This window comes from Bombina bombina, chromosome 7 (genome assembly GCF_027579735.1).
Source record: "Bombina bombina isolate aBomBom1 chromosome 7, aBomBom1.pri, whole genome shotgun sequence".
NCBI classification, from domain to species: Eukaryota; Metazoa; Chordata; class Amphibia; order Anura; family Bombinatoridae; genus Bombina; species Bombina bombina.
The window spans coordinates 317,212,215-317,228,714 of record NC_069505.1 but is presented as its reverse complement, the minus strand read 5'-3'; the positions used below and the strand labels follow the sequence as shown (position 1 = coordinate 317,228,714).

At 41.3% G+C, this 16,500-nt stretch overlaps 1 protein-coding gene across 5 annotated transcripts in view; it reads left to right on the top strand.

Moving 5' to 3' along the window:
• The window catches only part of PXK (PX domain containing serine/threonine kinase like), a 274,909-nt gene that overhangs the window by 72,802 nt on the left and 185,607 nt on the right, over nucleotides 1–16,500 (top strand). For all 5 annotated transcript variants that reach the window (XM_053720959.1, XM_053720958.1, XM_053720962.1 and 2 more), the window contains exons 2-3: nucleotides 10,943–10,993; nucleotides 12,249–12,296. In XM_053720959.1, coding sequence (XP_053576934.1) covers nucleotides 10,943–10,993; nucleotides 12,249–12,296 — 99 coding nt within the window. The remainder of the gene's footprint in view (nucleotides 1–10,942; nucleotides 10,994–12,248; nucleotides 12,297–16,500) is intronic.

The following is a 16,500-nucleotide window of genomic DNA, read 5'->3' as shown; positions in this document are numbered from 1 at the left end:
CACAATAGATTTACAGGATGCATATCTGCATATTCCAATTCATCCAGATCACTATCAGTTTCTGAGATTCTCTTTCCTAGACAAGCATTACCAGTTTGTGGCTCTGCCGTTTGGCCTAGCAACAGCTCCAAGAATTTTTACAAAGGTACTCGGTGCCCTTCTGTCTGTAATCAGAGAACAGGGTATTGTGGTATTTCCTTATTTGGACGATATCTTGGTACTTGCTCAGTCTTCACATTTAGCAGAATCTCATACGAATCGACTTGTGTTGTTTCTTCAAGATCATGGTTGGAGGATCAATTTACCGAAAAGTTCATTGATTCCTCAGACAAGGGTAACCTTTTTAGGTTTCCAGATAGATTCAGTGTCCATGACTCTGTCTCTGACAGACAAGAGACGTCTAAAATTGATCTCAGCTTGTCGAAACCTTCAATCACAATCATTCCCTTCGGTAGCCTTATGCATGGAAATTCTAGGTCTTATGACTGCTGCATCGGACGCGAACCCCTTTGCTCGTTTTCACATGCGACCTCTTCAGCTCTGTATGCTGAACCAGTGGTGCAGGGATTACACAAAGATATCTCAATATCTTTAAAACCGATTGTACGACACTCTCTGACGTGGTGGACAGATCACCATCGTTTTTGTTCTTCCGACCTGGACTGTAATTTCAACAGATGCAAGTCTGACAGGTTGGGGAGATGTTTGGGGGTCTCTGACAGCACAAGGGGTTTGGGAATCTCAGGAGGTGAGATTACCAATCAATATTTTGGAACTCCGTGCAATTTTCAGAGCTCTTCAGTCATGGCCTCTTCTAAAGAGAGAATCGTTCATTTGTTTTCAGACAGACAATGTCACAACTGTGGCATACATCAATCATCAAGGAGGGACTCACAGTCCTCTGGCTATGAAAGAAGTATCTCGAATACTGGTATGGGCGGAATCCAGCTCCTGTCTAGTTTCTGCGGTTCATATCCCAGGTATAGACAATTGGGAAGCGGATTATCTCAGTCGCCAAACGTTACATCCGGGCGAATGGTCTCTTCACCCAGAGGTATTTCTTCAGATTGTTCAAATGTGGGGACTTCCAGAAATAGATTTGATGGCCTCTCATCTAAACAAGAAACTTCCCAGGTATCTGTCCAGATCCAGGGATCCTCAGGCGGAAGCAGTGGATGCATTGTCACTTCCTTGGAAGTATCATCCTGCCTATATCTTTCCGCCTCTAGTTCTTCTTCCAAGCGTAATCTCCAAGATTCTGAAGGAATGCTCGTTTGTTCTGCTGGTGGCTCCAGCATGGCCTCACAGGTTTTGGTATGCGGATCTTGTCCGGATGGCCTCTTGCCAACCGTGGACTCTTCCGTTAAGACCAGACCTTCTATCGCAAGGTCCTTTTTACCATCAGGATCTCAAATCCTTAAATTTAAAGGTATGGAGATTGAACGCTTGATTCTTAGTCAAAGAGGTTTCTCTGACTCTGTGATTAATACTATGTTACAGGCTCGTAAATCTGTATCTAGGAAGATATATTATAGAGTCTGGAAGACTTACATTTCTTGGTGTCTTTCTCATCATTTTTCCTGGCATTCTTTTAGAATTCCGAGAATTTTACAGTTTCTTCAGGATGGTTTGGATAAAGGTTTGTCTGCAAGTTCCTTGAAAGGACAAATCTCTGCTCTTTCTGTTCTTTTTCACAGAAAGATTGCTAATCTTCCTGATATTCATTGTTTTGTACAAGCTTTGGTTCGTATAAAGCCTGTCATTAAGTCAATTTCTCCTCCTTGGAGTTTGAATTTGGTTCTGGGGGCTCTTCAAGCTCCTCCGTTTGAACCTATGCATTCATTGGACATTAAATTACTTTCTTGGAAAGTTTTGTTTCTTTTGGCTATCTCTTCTGCTAGAAGAGTTTCTGAATTATCTGCTCTTTCTTGTGAGTCTCCTTTTCTGATTTTTCATCAGGATAATGCGGTGTTGCGAACTTCTTTTAAATTTTTTACCTAAGGTTGTGAATTCTAACAACATTAGTAGAGAAATTGTGGTTCCTTCATTGTGTCCTAATCCTAAGAATTCTAAGGAGAGATCATTGCATTCTTTGGATGTAGTTAGAACTTTGAAATATTATGTTGAAGCTACTAAGAATTTCCGAAAGACTTCTAGTCTATTTGTTATTTTCCGGTTCTAGGAAAGGTCAGAAGGCCTCTGACATTTCTTTGGCATCTTGGTTAAAATCTTTAATTCATCATGCTTATGTCGAGTCGGGTAAAACTCCGCCTCAAAGGATTACAGCTCATTCTACTAGGTCAGTTTCTACTTCCTGGGAGTTTAGGAATGAAGCTTCGGTTGATCAGATTTGCAAAGCAGCAACTTGGTCTTCTTTGCATACTTTTTCTAAATTCTACCATTTTGATGTGTTTTCTTCTTCTGAAGCAGTTTTTGGTAGAAAAGTACTTCAGGCAGCTGTTTCAGTTTGATTCTTCTGCTTATAATTTCTGTTTTTTTCATTATAAGATTTAAACTTTATTTTGGGTGTGGATTATTTTCAGCGGAATTGGCTGTCTTTATTTTATCCCTCCCTCTCTAGTGACTCTTGCGTGGAAGATCCACATCTTGGGTAGTCATTATCCCATACGTCACTAGCTCATGGACCCTTGCTAATTACATGAAAGAAAACATAATTTATGTAAGAACTTACCTGATAAATTCATTTCTTTCATATTAGCAAGAGTCCATGAGGCCCACCCTTTTTGTGGTGGTTATGATTTTTTTGTATAAAGCACAATTATTCCAATTCCTTATTTTTTATGCTTTCGCACTTTTGTCTTATCACCCCACTTCTTGGCTATGCGTTAAACTGATTTGTGGGTGTGGTGAGGGGTGTATTTATAGGCATTTTGAGGTTTGGGAAACTTTGCCCCTCCTGGTAGGAATGTATATCCCATACATCACTAGCTCATGGACTCTTGCTAATATGAAATAAATGAATTTATCAGGTAAGTTCTTACATAAATTATGTTTTTTCTATGTTTTGGGAAGCCATTTAATAAGTTAATTTTCAAGCACTTTATTTTTTCTAATTGTTTACTTTTAATGTTTAAAATTCTAATAAGCATGTCCAGTTTATACCAGATTTGTGTAGAAATTGTTGATTTTTCAAAACTTTAAATGTACAGAATATTGGCCCTAAAAACCGATAACGGTCTAACCCTATAAAATATTCTAGACAATGGCAAAAATAATCTGAATACATTGTGAATAGATTAATTAAATTAATTTATAAAAAATTAAAAATTACAGCCATTAATTAATATAAAGCCTCATGCTACATAATTAAAAACTAATCCTGATTCCAGAATGAATAACCTTTGGATTATAATGTAACTTAAATATAAACTATATTTAGATAGATTTTTCATTAAAAACGAACAAACATTTTATTTTAAAAAATCCTATTTTAAAAAAAATAAAATAAAAAAAAGATTTAAATAAAAAATATCTATTTTAGCTTTTGAGGTATTCCAGTACCTAGTTTAATTGTATTTCTGTATAATATATAAGCAATTTATACAATGATCAAGTCATTTAAAAAAAATAAAGTATTTATTTTTATACAATAGGTGTTAAATATGATATATTCCTACATTTCTGAACTACACAGTGATTAATACAATTAATTGTTGTTCCCGCATTTTCCACTCAAGTTACAGAATGAATTATGTTAATTTACATAGCTAGCATTTTATCCAACAATAGTGACAACCCTTAAACCAGACAAGAGTGGAACAGTGTTTGTAAAGACTTGTCTGTGTTGCTGCATAACAAGTAGGATTTATAAATCTTAAAGGGACATGAAACCCAATATTTTCTTTCATGATACCGACAGATTATACGTTTTTTTAAACAACTTTCCAATTTACTTCGATCAATTTTGCCTCATTGTTTTGGTATATTTTATTGAAGAAGCAGATGTACTCCTGGGAGATGGCTGAATAAATTTGTAAAGTCCAAAGAAGTAATTTTCCAGCCTCCAGTAAAATTTTGTAAAGTTTGTATGATGGACCTTGTAAGGAGACAATAAAGGTCTTAAATTTTACTGGAGGCTGGAAAATTACTTCTTTGGACTCTGCATTAGGGTTTGGCTAACCCATTCCTGTGCCCCAGTACATCATTAAAGGTGCTGTCTTTCACTACTATATTGAATAAATTTGTAAGACAATGAAAATAGGCATGCAAGTTCATCAACCAATCAGCAGCTAGCTCCAAGCTTCTGAGCCTATCTTGATATGCTTGTTCAACAAAGGATTACAATAGAATAAAGCAAATTAGATAATAGAAGTAAATTGGAAAGTTGTTTAAAATTGTATGCACTATCTGATCTATGAAAGAAAAAGGTTGGGTTTCATGTCCCTTTTAAAGGTACAGTCAAGTCAAAATTAAACTTTCATGATTCAGATAGGGCATTTACTTTTATCATCAAATTTCTTTTGCATGATGTAACGAGTCCACGGATTCATCCTTACTTGTGGGATATTGTCCTTCCTGAGAGCACCACAGCAGAGCTGTCTATATAGCTCCCCCCTTAACTCCACCCCCCAGTCATTCTCTTTGCTGGCTCTAAGCAGGAAGGGTAAAGAGAAGAGGTGTTAAACTGTTAGTTTTTATTTTATTTTCAATCAAGAGTTTGTTATTTTTAAATGGTACCGGTGTTGTACTATTTACTCTCAGGCAGGACATAGATGAAGATTTCTGCCTGGAGGATGATGATCTTAGCATTTGTAACTAAGGTCCACTGCTGTTCCCACAGAAGCTGAGGAGTACAGGAAAACTTCAGTGTGAGGAACGGTTCTTATTATAAAGCAATGAGGTATGTTCAGTCATTTTTCTGCAGAGACTGTGTTAACTCAGAAAGGCTGACAGTATCCCCATAAGGGGAAGGGTAAGCAGTAATCCTAGTGTGAAAGAGGCTTTACTAGCTTGCATAAAGGGCTAAGTTTTTTGGGACAAACATTTGTGTGTTCTGGGAGTAACGTTTTTTTTATGTTTATGGGACGTTTGCTTGAGGGGTCATTTGGCTTTTTGGGGTTGTTATAACCCACATGGTTTTCAAACTAGGTTTGTTAGATTTGTGTAGGCCCCAGCAACATCGAGTGAGGTGGGCGGGGCCTGTATTTATTTATACAGACAAGCAGCAAGCAACTAATCCTGAGGTCCTATTAATCTTGTTGAGGGCCTATTAGAAGCTTTAACCACATATTATCGTTCCTAAGGGCAGGTAGGGCCACAGCAGAGCTGTGGCAAGGTGATTATAGAGGTTTTTAACCGGTTTTAGACCAATTTCAATCTGTTTTTTTCATTTGGGAGTTTATTGCTTATTAACTTGTGATGCAATCCTTCTAAAGCTTAGTGGGTACACTGTTAAAATTTCGGAAAAATTGAAGCAATTTTAACCTGTTTTGCAGTTTGTGTATGCCTTTTTTTCCTCTTAAAGGCACAGTACCGTTTTTGCCAATTGTGTTTTTTTTCATTAAATAAAGTGTTTTCCAAGCTTGCTTGCTTTATTACTAGTCTGTTAAACATGTCTGACACTGAGAAAACTCATTGCTCAATTTGTTTAGAAGCCATTGTGGAACCCCCTCTTAGAATGTGTCCCACTTGTACTGATATGTCTATAAATTCCAAACCGCATATTTTGATTTATAAAAGTTTGGCATTAGATGATTCTCAGACAGAAGGAAATCAGGTTTTGCCATCTAGTTCTCCCCAAGTGTCACAACTGGTAACACCCGCACAAGCGACGCCAAGTACTTCTAGTGCGTCTAATTCTTTCACCTTGCAAGATATGGCTTCAGTTATGAATACTACCCTCACAGAGGTTTTATCTAAACTGCCTGGGTTGCAAGGGAAGCGCAGTAGCTCTGGGTTAAGAACAAATGCTGAGCCTTCTGACGCTTTAGTGGCCGTATCCGATATTCCCTCACAATGTTCTGAAGTAGGGATGAGGGATTTGCTGTCTGAGGGAGAGATTTCTGATTCAGGAAAGATGTTCCCTCAGACAGATTCAGATATGACGGCATTTAAATTTGTTAGAACACCTCCGCTTATTGCTCAGGGAGGTTTTAGCGACTCTGGATGATTGTGACCCTATTGTAGTTCCAGAGAAATTGTGTAAAATGGACAAATATTTAGAGGTTCCCGTTTACACTGATGTTTTTCCGTTCCCTAAGAGGATTTCGGACATTGTTGCTAAGGAGTGGGATAGACCAGGTATTCCGTTCTCTCCCCCTCCTGTTTTTAAGAAAAGGTTTCCCATTTCTGACACCATAAAGGACTCATGGCAGACGGTCCCTAAGGTGGAGGCAGCTATTTCTACCCTGGCTAAGCGTACAACTATACCTATTGAAGACAGTTGTGCTTTCATTGATCCTATGGATAAAAATTAGAGGGTCTCCTAAAGAAAATTTTTGTTCATTAAGGTTTTCTTCTTCAACCTTTTCTTCTTCAACCTATAGATCCATTGTTCCTGTAACCACTGCGGCTGCTTTTTGGTTTGAGGCTCTAGAAGAGGCTCTTCAGATGGAGACCCCACTAGATGATATTTTGGACAGAATTAAGGCTCTTAAGTTGGCTAATTCTTTTATTACAGACGCCGCTTGCTCAATTAGCGGCTAAGAATTCAGGTTTTGCCATTTTAGCGCGTAGAGCGTTATGGCTTAAGTCCTGGTCAGCTGATGTGTCATCTAAATCTAAGCTTTTGACCATCCCTTTCAAAGGCAAGACCCTATTCAGGCCTGCACTGAAAGAGATCATTTCGGACATCACTGGGGGGAAGGGTCATGCCCTCCCTCAAGATAAGTCGAATAAGACAAGGACCAAACAAAATAATTTCGTTCCTTTCGAAACTTCAAGGGTGGTCACGCTCCCGCTTCCCCTGCTGCAAAGCAAGAGGGTAATTTTGCTCAGTCCAAACCAACCTGGAGACCTAACCAGGCTTGGAACAAGGGTAAACAGGTCAAAAAGCCTGCTGCTGCCACTAAGACAGCATGAAGGGGTAGCCCCCGATCCGGGACTGGATCTAGTAGGGGGCAGACTCTCTCTCTTAGCTCAGGCCTGGGCAAGAGTCTTTCAGGACTCCTGGACCGTAGAAATTGTAACCCAAGGGTATCTTCTAGATTTCAAAGATTCTCCTCCAAGGGGGAGATTCCATCTTTCACAATTGTCTGTAAACCAGACAAAAAGAGAGGCGTTCTTACGCTGTGTAGAAGACCTTTTTACCATGGGAGTGATCTGCCCAGTTCCGAAAGCAGAACAGGGGCAAGGTTTCTACTCCAATCTGTTTGTGGTTCCCAAAAAGGAGGGAACCTTCAGACCAATTCTAGATCTCACGATCCTAAACCAATTCCTAAGAGTTCCATCCTTCAAGATGGAGACCATTCGGACTATCTTACCATTGATCCAGGAGGGTCAATATATGACCACCGTGGACTTAAAGGATGCGTATCTACACATTCCTATCCACAAAGATCATCACCAGTTCCTCAGGTTCGCCTTTCTGGACAAGCATTATCAGTTTGTGGCTCTTCCTTTCGGGTTGGCCACGGCGCCACAAATCTTCACGAAGGTGCTGGGGTCCCTTCTGGCGGTTCTAAGGCCACGGGGCATAGCAATGGCGCCTTATCTAGACGACATTCTAATTCAAGCGTCGACCTTCTAACTAGCCAAGTCTCACACGGACTTAGTGTTGGCCTTTCTAAGATCTCACGGGTGTAAGGTGAACGTAAAAAAGAGTTCTCTTTCCCCCCTCACAAGAGTTTCATTTCTAGGGACTCTGATAGACTCAGTGGACATGAAAATATTTCTGACGGAGGTCAGAAAATCAAAGATTTTGTCCAGCTGCCGAGCTCTTCACTCCATTCCGCGGCTGTCAGTGGCTCAGTGTATGGAGGTAATCGGTCTAATGGTAGCGGCAATGGACATAGTTCCGTTTGCTCGCTTGCATCTCAGACCACTGCAACTATGCATGCTCAAACAGTGGAATGGGGATTATGCAGATTTATCTCCTCAGATAAATCTCGATCAAGAGACCAGAGACTCTCTTCTTTGGTGGTTGTCACAGGATCATCTGTCCCAGGGAATGTGTTTCCGCAGGACAGAATGGGTTATTGTGACGACAGACGCCAGCCTTCTGGGCTGGGGTGCAGTCTGGAATTCCCTGAAAGCTCAGGGTTTGTGGACTCGGGAGGAGGCTCTCCTACCGATAAATATTCTGGAATTAATAGCGATATTCAATGCTCTCCAGGCATGGCCTCAGCTGGCTTCGGGCCGGATTCATCAGGTTTCAGTCGGACAACATCACGACTGTGGCTTATATCAATCATCAGGGCGGAACAACAAGTTCCTTAGCGATGATAGAGGTCTCAAGGATAATCCAATGGGCAGAGGCTCACTCTTGCCATCTGTCAGCGATCTATATCCCAGGTGTAGAGAACTGGGAGGCAGATTTTCTTCAGACTTTTCATCCGGGGGAGTGGGAACTCCATCCGGAGGTGTTTGCTCAGTTGGTTCGGCTATGGGGCACACCAGAATTGGATCTGATGGCGTCTCGTCAGAACGTCAAACTTCTTCGTTACGGCTCCAGGTCAAGGGATCCTCAGGCTGTACTGATAGATGCTCTAGCAGTGCCCTGGTCGTTCAACCTGGCTTATGTGTTTCCACCTTTCCCTCTCCTTCCACGTTTGATTGCTAGAATCAAACAGGAGAGAGCATCAGGGATTTTGATAGCGCCTGCGTGGCCACACAGGACTTTGTATGCAGACCTGGTGGACATGTCATCTCTTCCACCATGGTCTCTGCCATTGAGACAGGACCTTCTGATTCAAGGTCCATTCAATCATCCAAATCTAATTTCTCTGCAACTGACTGTTTGGAGATTGAACGCTTGATTCTATCAAAGCGGGGTTTTTCTGAGTCAGTCATAAATACCTTGATTCAGGCTCGAAAGCCTGTTACCAGGAAAATCTATCATAAGATATGGCGTAAATATCTTTTTTGGTGCAAATCCAAAGGCTTCTCCTGGAGTAAAATCAGGATTCCTAGGATTTTGTCTTTTCTCCAAGAGGGATTGGATAAAGGATTGTCAGCTAGTTCCCTAAAGGGACAGATATCTGCTCTGTCTATTTTGTTGCACAAGCGTCTGGCAGATGTTCCAGACGTTCGGGCTTTTTGTCAGGCTTTAGCTAGAACTAAGCCTGTGTTTAAACCTGTTGCTCCGCCATGGAGTCTAAATTTAGAGTTCTTCAGGGGTTTCCGTTTGAACCCATGCATTCCATAGATATTAAGCTTTTATCTTGGAAAGTTTTGTTCCTAGTTGCTATCGCTTCAGCTCGAAGAGTTTCTGAACTATCTGCATTACAATGTGACTCACCTTATCTTGTGTTCCATGCTGATAAGGTGGTTTTGCGTACCAAGCCTGGGTTCCTACCTAAGGTTGTTACTAACAGGAATATCAATCAGGAAATTGTTGTTCCTTCTCTGTGTCCTAATCCTTCTTGTAAGAAGGAACGTCTGTTGCACAGCTTGGACGTGGTTCGTGTGTTGAAATTTTACATCTTTTTTGTTTGTGGTCTATTCTGGAAAGCGTAGGGGTCAAAAGGCTACGGCGACTTCTCTTTCCTTTTGGCTGAAAAGCATCATCCGTTTGGCTTATGAGACTGCTGGACAGCAGCCTCCTGAAAGGATTACAGCTCATTCTACTAGAGCGGTAGCTTCCACATGGTCTTTTAAAAATGATGCTTCTGTTGAACAGATTTGTAAGGCTGTGACTTGATCTTCGCTTCATACCTTTTCAAAATTTTACAAATTTGATACTTTTGCTTCTTCTGAGGCTATTTTTGGGAGAAAGGTTTTGCAAGCAGTGGTGCCTTCCGTTTAGGTTTCTGTCTTGTCCCTCCCTTCATCCGTGTCCTAAAGCTTTGGTATTGGTATCCCACAAGTAAGGATGAATCCGTGGACTTGGAACATCATGCAAAAGAAAGCAAAATTTATGCTTACCTTATAAATTTATTTCTTTTGTGATGTACAGAGTCCATGGCCCGCCCTGTCTATTCAAGACAGATAGTACTTTTTTATGTAACTTCAGTCACCTCTGTACCTTATAGTTTCTTCTTTTCTTCCTTGGTCTTCGGTCGAATGACTGGGGGGTGGAGTTAAGGGGGGAGCTATATAGACAGCTCTGCTGTGGTGCTCTCTTTGCTACTTCCTGTCAGGAAGGACAATATCCCACAAGTAAGGATGAATCCGTGGACTCGGTACATCGCAAAAGAAAGAAATTTATCAGGTAAGCATACATTTTGTTTTGCTTTGTTCCCTTAGTATTCTTTGTTGAAAGCTAAATCTAGATAGGCTCATATTCTAATTTCTAAGCCCCTGAATCACAGTTAGACAGCACTTTTTCATGTGTGCCACATAGATAAGATTGTGCTCACTCCTGTGCAGATATTTGAGTCTGCACTGGCTAAAATACAAGTCTGTCAAAAGAACTACGATAAAGGGGCTGTCTGCAGAGGCTTAGATCCCTTTTATTACCCATACTCCAGTTTTGCTTAACCAAGATGGTTATATTAATATACCTGATAATTTTGTCTCTGAGCTTCTTTAAACAGCCTCCTTATTTAGCGGTTTAAAGCTTATAAAGTATATTAATATACAGTGTTGGTTGTGCAAAGCTGTGCAATCTGTAGTAAAGGCATTATCTATCTATCTTAAACAATAACATCTTTTGGAGTAGACTGTCCCTTTAAGGTTCCTAATTAAGAAAAGCTGAATACCCCTGACTGAGTTTAAATGTTTGTAGTTCAACATCTGACAGATGTATGCTACGTGTCGACATTTTTCTTGCTTTTGTTTGAAACCGGTTCCAGTCAGTAACCTGTTGTGTTTTTTTATGTAGGAATACATCATACGTGTACAGCGAGGAATATCAATGGAAAACAGCTGGCAGGTAATTTTCCATTATTTATACTTTTAAATGAATGTTTTATATGGCAAAATAATATTTATCACAAGGAGGTACTAAATTTGGTTAAAAGGACAAATTAAGTAAAATTGGAATTTTTTTTTATCCTCTTTGTAAATTTAAAAATATTTTGTAATGAGAATCTGCAAAATTTGAGAGGTTGAAGAACATGGAAGGGAAAAATGAAACTTTCATGAGTATGTGATATAGATACTGTTGAATGCACTTACTCTTATCAAATGTACTTTGTTCTCTTGGTATCCTTTATTGAAAACAAATTCTATTCTCAGGTCAAGTCATGGAGACCTGTGGGCAGAGCTGTGGTAACTTAGGGATAGAGTAAGGGTGGGTTAAGGGCGGGGCTAGTTAAATGCTTGGATATTTATAGGAAAAAAAAAAGAGTACAGCTGTAGAGACAGCAAATACCAGATAGGTGATTTCAGGACATTAACCCCTTGTGCTATTTGGTACATAGGTACTACATCACACTGTACTTTGCCCAGCGTACTGTGTTGACGTATTATCTACATCCAACACAGAGGCGCATTTTGCGGTCCTTGCTGTCAGCTTAGACAGTGGGAGCCGCAACCAGGGGGCATGAGGATTGTAAGAGAGCTATTGGAGGGGGAAATCATGGACTACACTACAAAAACTTTAAAAAGCTTCTGCAGACTGCCCCCTTATTTCAGTTTGTTTGATATTTCAGCCAATCAGTTCTTACTCATAAATAACTCCACGAAAGTGAGCACAATGTTCTCTATAGGACACACATGAACTAGCGCTGTCTAGCTGTGAAAAACTTTCAAAATGTACTGAGATAAGAGGCAGCCATCAAGGGCTTAATAATTAGCATATGAGCCTACCTAGGTTTAGCTTTCAGCAAAGAATACCAGGAGAACAAAGCAAATTTGATGATAAAAGTAAATTGGAAAGTTGTTTAAAATTGCATGACCTATCATAATTGTGAAAGTTTAATTTCGACTAGACTGTCCCTTTAAATATCAGTTGCAAGCTTGCATGAGCGATCCTGAAGCCGATAGGGGCATTCGAACTTTGATAAATATTGAATAAATTTATGTTAACCATGTTGTATGTGTAATTGAGTCTTTCATAGAACATTTTCCTTTTAATCCCAAGTAAAACCTCTAGGCAAAAACAATTTACTTCCTGCACAGGTTTAGATTTTAGTGTTCTTAATGTTAAAGGTGAAAATTGTTGAGATTTTTTTTTTCATTCCCAGATTGTGAGAAGATACAGTGATTTTGACATGCTTAACAATAGCCTGCAGGTAAGAGCTGTTATTCTACTTTGGTGAGTATTTTACTGCCATGATGTGAAAAGTGATAAATACTATTTCTCCAACATAGGTGTGTCCGGTCCACGGCGTCATCCTTACTTGTGGGATATTCTCTTCCCCAACAGGAAATGGCAAAGAGCCCAGCAAAGCTGGTCACATGATCCCTCCTAGGCTCCGCCTACCCCAGTCATTCTCTTTGCCGTTGTACAGGCAACATCTCCACGGAGATGGCTTAGAGTTTTTTAGTGTTTAACTGTAGTTTTTATTATTCAATCAAGAGTTTGTTATTTTGAAATAGTGCTGGTATGTACTATTTACTCAGAAACAGAAAAGAGATGAAGATTTCTGTTTGTATGAGGAAAATGATTTTAGCAACCGTCACTAAAATCCATGGCTGTTCCACACAGGACTGTTGAGAGCAATTAACTTCAGTTGGGGGAACAGTGAGCAGTCTCTTGCTGCTTGAGGTATGACACATTCTAACAAGACGATGTAATGCTGGAAGCTGTCATTTTCCCTATGGGATCCGGTAAGCCATGTTTATTACGATCGTAAATAAGGGCTTCAAAAAGGGCTTATTAAGACTGTAGACTTTTTCTGGGCTAAATCGATTCATTATTAACACATATTTAGCCTTGAGGAATCATTTTATCTGGGTATTTTGATATAATCATATCGGCAGGCACTGTTTTAGACACCTTATTCTTTAGGGGCTTTCCCAAAGCATAGGCAGAGCCTCATTTTCGCGCCGGTGTTGCGCACTTGTTTTTGAGAGGCATGGCATGCAGTCGCATGTGAGAGGAGCTCTGATACTTAGAAAAGACTTTCTGAAGGCGTCATTTGGTATCGTATTCCCCTTGGGGCTTGGTTGGGTCTCAGCAAAGCAGATACCAGGGACTGTAAAGGGGTTATAGTTCAAAACGGCTCCGGTTCCGTTATTTTAAGGGTTAAAGCTTCCAAATTTGGTGTGCAATACTTTTAAGGCTTTAAGACACTGTGGTGGAAATTTGGTGAATTTTGAACAATTCCTTCATGTTTTTTCGCAATTGCAGTAATAAAGTGTGTTCAGTTTAAAATTTAAAGTGACAGTAACGGTTTATTTTAAAACGTTTTTTGTACTTTGTTATCAAGTTTATGCCTGTTTAACATGTCTGAACTACCAGATAGACTGTGTTCTGAATGTGGGGAAGCCAGAATTCCTATTCATTTAAATAAATGTGATTTATGTGACAATGACAATGATGCCCAAGATGATTCCTCAAGTGAGGGGAGTAAGCATGGTACTGCATCATTCCCTCCTTCGTCTACACGAGTCTTGCCCACTCAGGAGGCCCCTAGTACATCTAGCGCGCCAATACTCCTTACTATGCAACAATTAACGGCTGTAATGGATAATTCTGTCAAAAACATTTTAGCCAAAATGAACACTTATCAGCGTAAGCGCGACTGCTCTGTTTTAGATACTGAAGAGCATGACGACGCTGATAATAATATTTCTGAAGGGCCCCTAACCCAGTCTGATGGGGCCAGGGAGGTTTTGTCTGAGGGAGAAATTACTGATTCAGGGAACATTTCTCAACAAGCTGAACCTGATGTGATTGCATTTAAATTTAAGTTGGAACATCTCCGCATTCTGCTTAAGGAGGTATTATCCACTCTGGATGATTGTGACAAGTTGGTCATCCCAGAGAAACTATGTAAAATGGACAAGTTCCTAGAGGTGCCGGGGCTCCCAGAAGCTTTTCCTATACCCAAGCGGGTGGCGGACATTGTTAATAAAGAATGGGAAAGGCCCGGTATTCCTTTCGTCCCTCCCCCCATATTTAAAAAATTGTTTCCTATGGTCGACCCCAGAAAGGACTTATGGCAGACAGTCCCCAAGGTCGAGGGAGCGGTTTCCACTTTAAACAAACGCACCACTATACCCATAGAGGATAGTTGTGCTTTCAAAGATCCTATGGATAAAAAATTAGAAGGTTTGCTTAAAAAGATGTTTGTTCAGCAGGGTTACCTTCTACAACCAATTTCATGCATTGTCCCTGTCGCTACAGCCGCATGTTTCTGGTTCGATGAGCTGATAAAGGCGGTCGATAGTGATTCTCCTCCTTATGAGGAGATTATGGACAGAATCAATGCTCTCAAATTGGCTAATTCTTTCACCCTAGACGCCACTTTGCAATTGGCTAGGTTAGCGGCTAAGAATTCTGGGTTTGCTATTGTGGCGCGCAGAGCGCTTTGGTTGAAATCTTGGTCGGCTGATGCGTCTTCCAAGAACAAGCTACTTAACATTCCTTTCAAGGGGAAAACGCTGTTTGGCCCTGACTTGAAAGAGATTATCTCTGATATCACTGGGGGTAAGGGCCACGCCCTTCCTCAGGATCGGCCTTTCAAGGCAAAAAATAAACCTAATTTTCGTCCCTTTCGTAGAAACGGACCAGCCCAAAGTGCTACGTCCTCTAAGCAAGAGGGTAATACTTCTCAAGCCAAGCCAGCTTGGAGACCAATGCAAGGCTGGAACAAGGGAAAGCAGGCCAAGAAACCTGCCACTGCTACCAAGACAGCATGAAATGTTGGCCCCCGATCCGGGACCGGATCTGGTGGGGGGCAGACTCTCTCTCTTCGCTCAGGCTTGGGCAAGAGATGTTCTGGATCCTTGGGCGCTAGAAATAGTCTCCCAAGGTTATCTTCTGGAATTCAAGGGACTTCCCCCAAGGGGGAGGTTCCACAGGTCTCAGTTGTCTTCAGACCACATAAAAAGACAGGCATTCTTACATTGTGTAGAAGACCTGTTAAAAATGGGAGTGATTCATCCTGTTCCATTAAGAGATCAAGGGATGGGGTTCTACTCCAATCTGTTTATAGTTCCCAAAAAAGAGGGAACGTTCAGACCAATCTTAGATCTCAAGATTTTAAACAAGTTTCTCAAGGTTCCATCGTTCAAGATGGAAACCATTCGAACTATTCTTCCTTCCATCCAGGAAGGTCAATTCATGACCGCGGTGGATTTAAAGGATGCGTATCTACATATTCCTATCCACAAGGAACATCATCGGTTCCTGAGGTTCGCATTCCTGGACAAACATTACCAGTTCGTGGCGCTTCCTTTCGGATTAGCCACTGCTCCAAGGATTTTCACAAAGGTACTAGGGTCCCTTCTAGCTGTGCTAAGACCAAGGGGCATTGCTGTAGTGCCTTACTTGGACGACATTCTGATTCAAGCGTCGTCCCTTCCTCAAGCAAAGGCTCACACGGACATTGTCCTGGCCTTTCTCAGATCTCACGGATGGAAAGTGAACGTGGAAAAGAGTTCTCTATCTCCGTCAACAAGGGTTCCCTTCTTGGGAACAATAATAGACTCCTTAGAAATGAGGATTTTTCTGACAGAGGCCAGAAAAACAAAACTTCTAGACTCTTGTCGGATACTTCATTCCGTTCCTCTTCCTTCCATAGCTCAGTGCATGGAAGTGATCGGGTTGATGGTAGCGGCAATGGACATAGTTCCTTTTGCACGCATTCATCTAAGACCATTACAACTGTGCATGCTCAGTCAGTGGAATGGGGACTATACAGACTTGTCTCCGAAGATACAAGTAAATCAGAGGACCAGAGACTCACTCCGTTGGTGGCTGTCCCTGGACAACCTGTCACGAGGGATGACATTCCGCAGACCAGAGTGGGTCATTGTCACGACCGACGCCAGTCTGATGGGCTGGGGCGCGGTCTGGGGATCCCTGAAAGCTCAGGGTCTTTGGTCTCGGGAAGAATCTCTTCTACCGATAAATATTCTGGAACTGAGAGCGATATTCAATGCTCTCAAGGCTTGGCCTCAGCTAGCGAGGGCCAAGTTCATACGGTTTCAATCAGACAACATGACAACTGTTGCGTACATCAACCATCAGGGGGGAACAAGGAGTTCCCTGGCGATGGAAGAAGTGACCAAAATCATTCTATGGGCGGAGTCTCACTCCTGCCACCTGTCTGCTATCCACATCCCAGGAGTGGAAAATTGGGAAGCGGATTTTCTGAGTCGTCAGACGTTGCATCCGGGGGAGTGGGAACTCCATCCGGAAATCTTTGCCCAAGTCACTCAGCTGTGGGGCATTCCAGACATGGATCTGATGGCCTCTCGTCAGAACTTCAAAGTTCCTTGCTACGGGTCCAGATCCAGGGATCCCAAGGCGGCTCTAGTGGATGC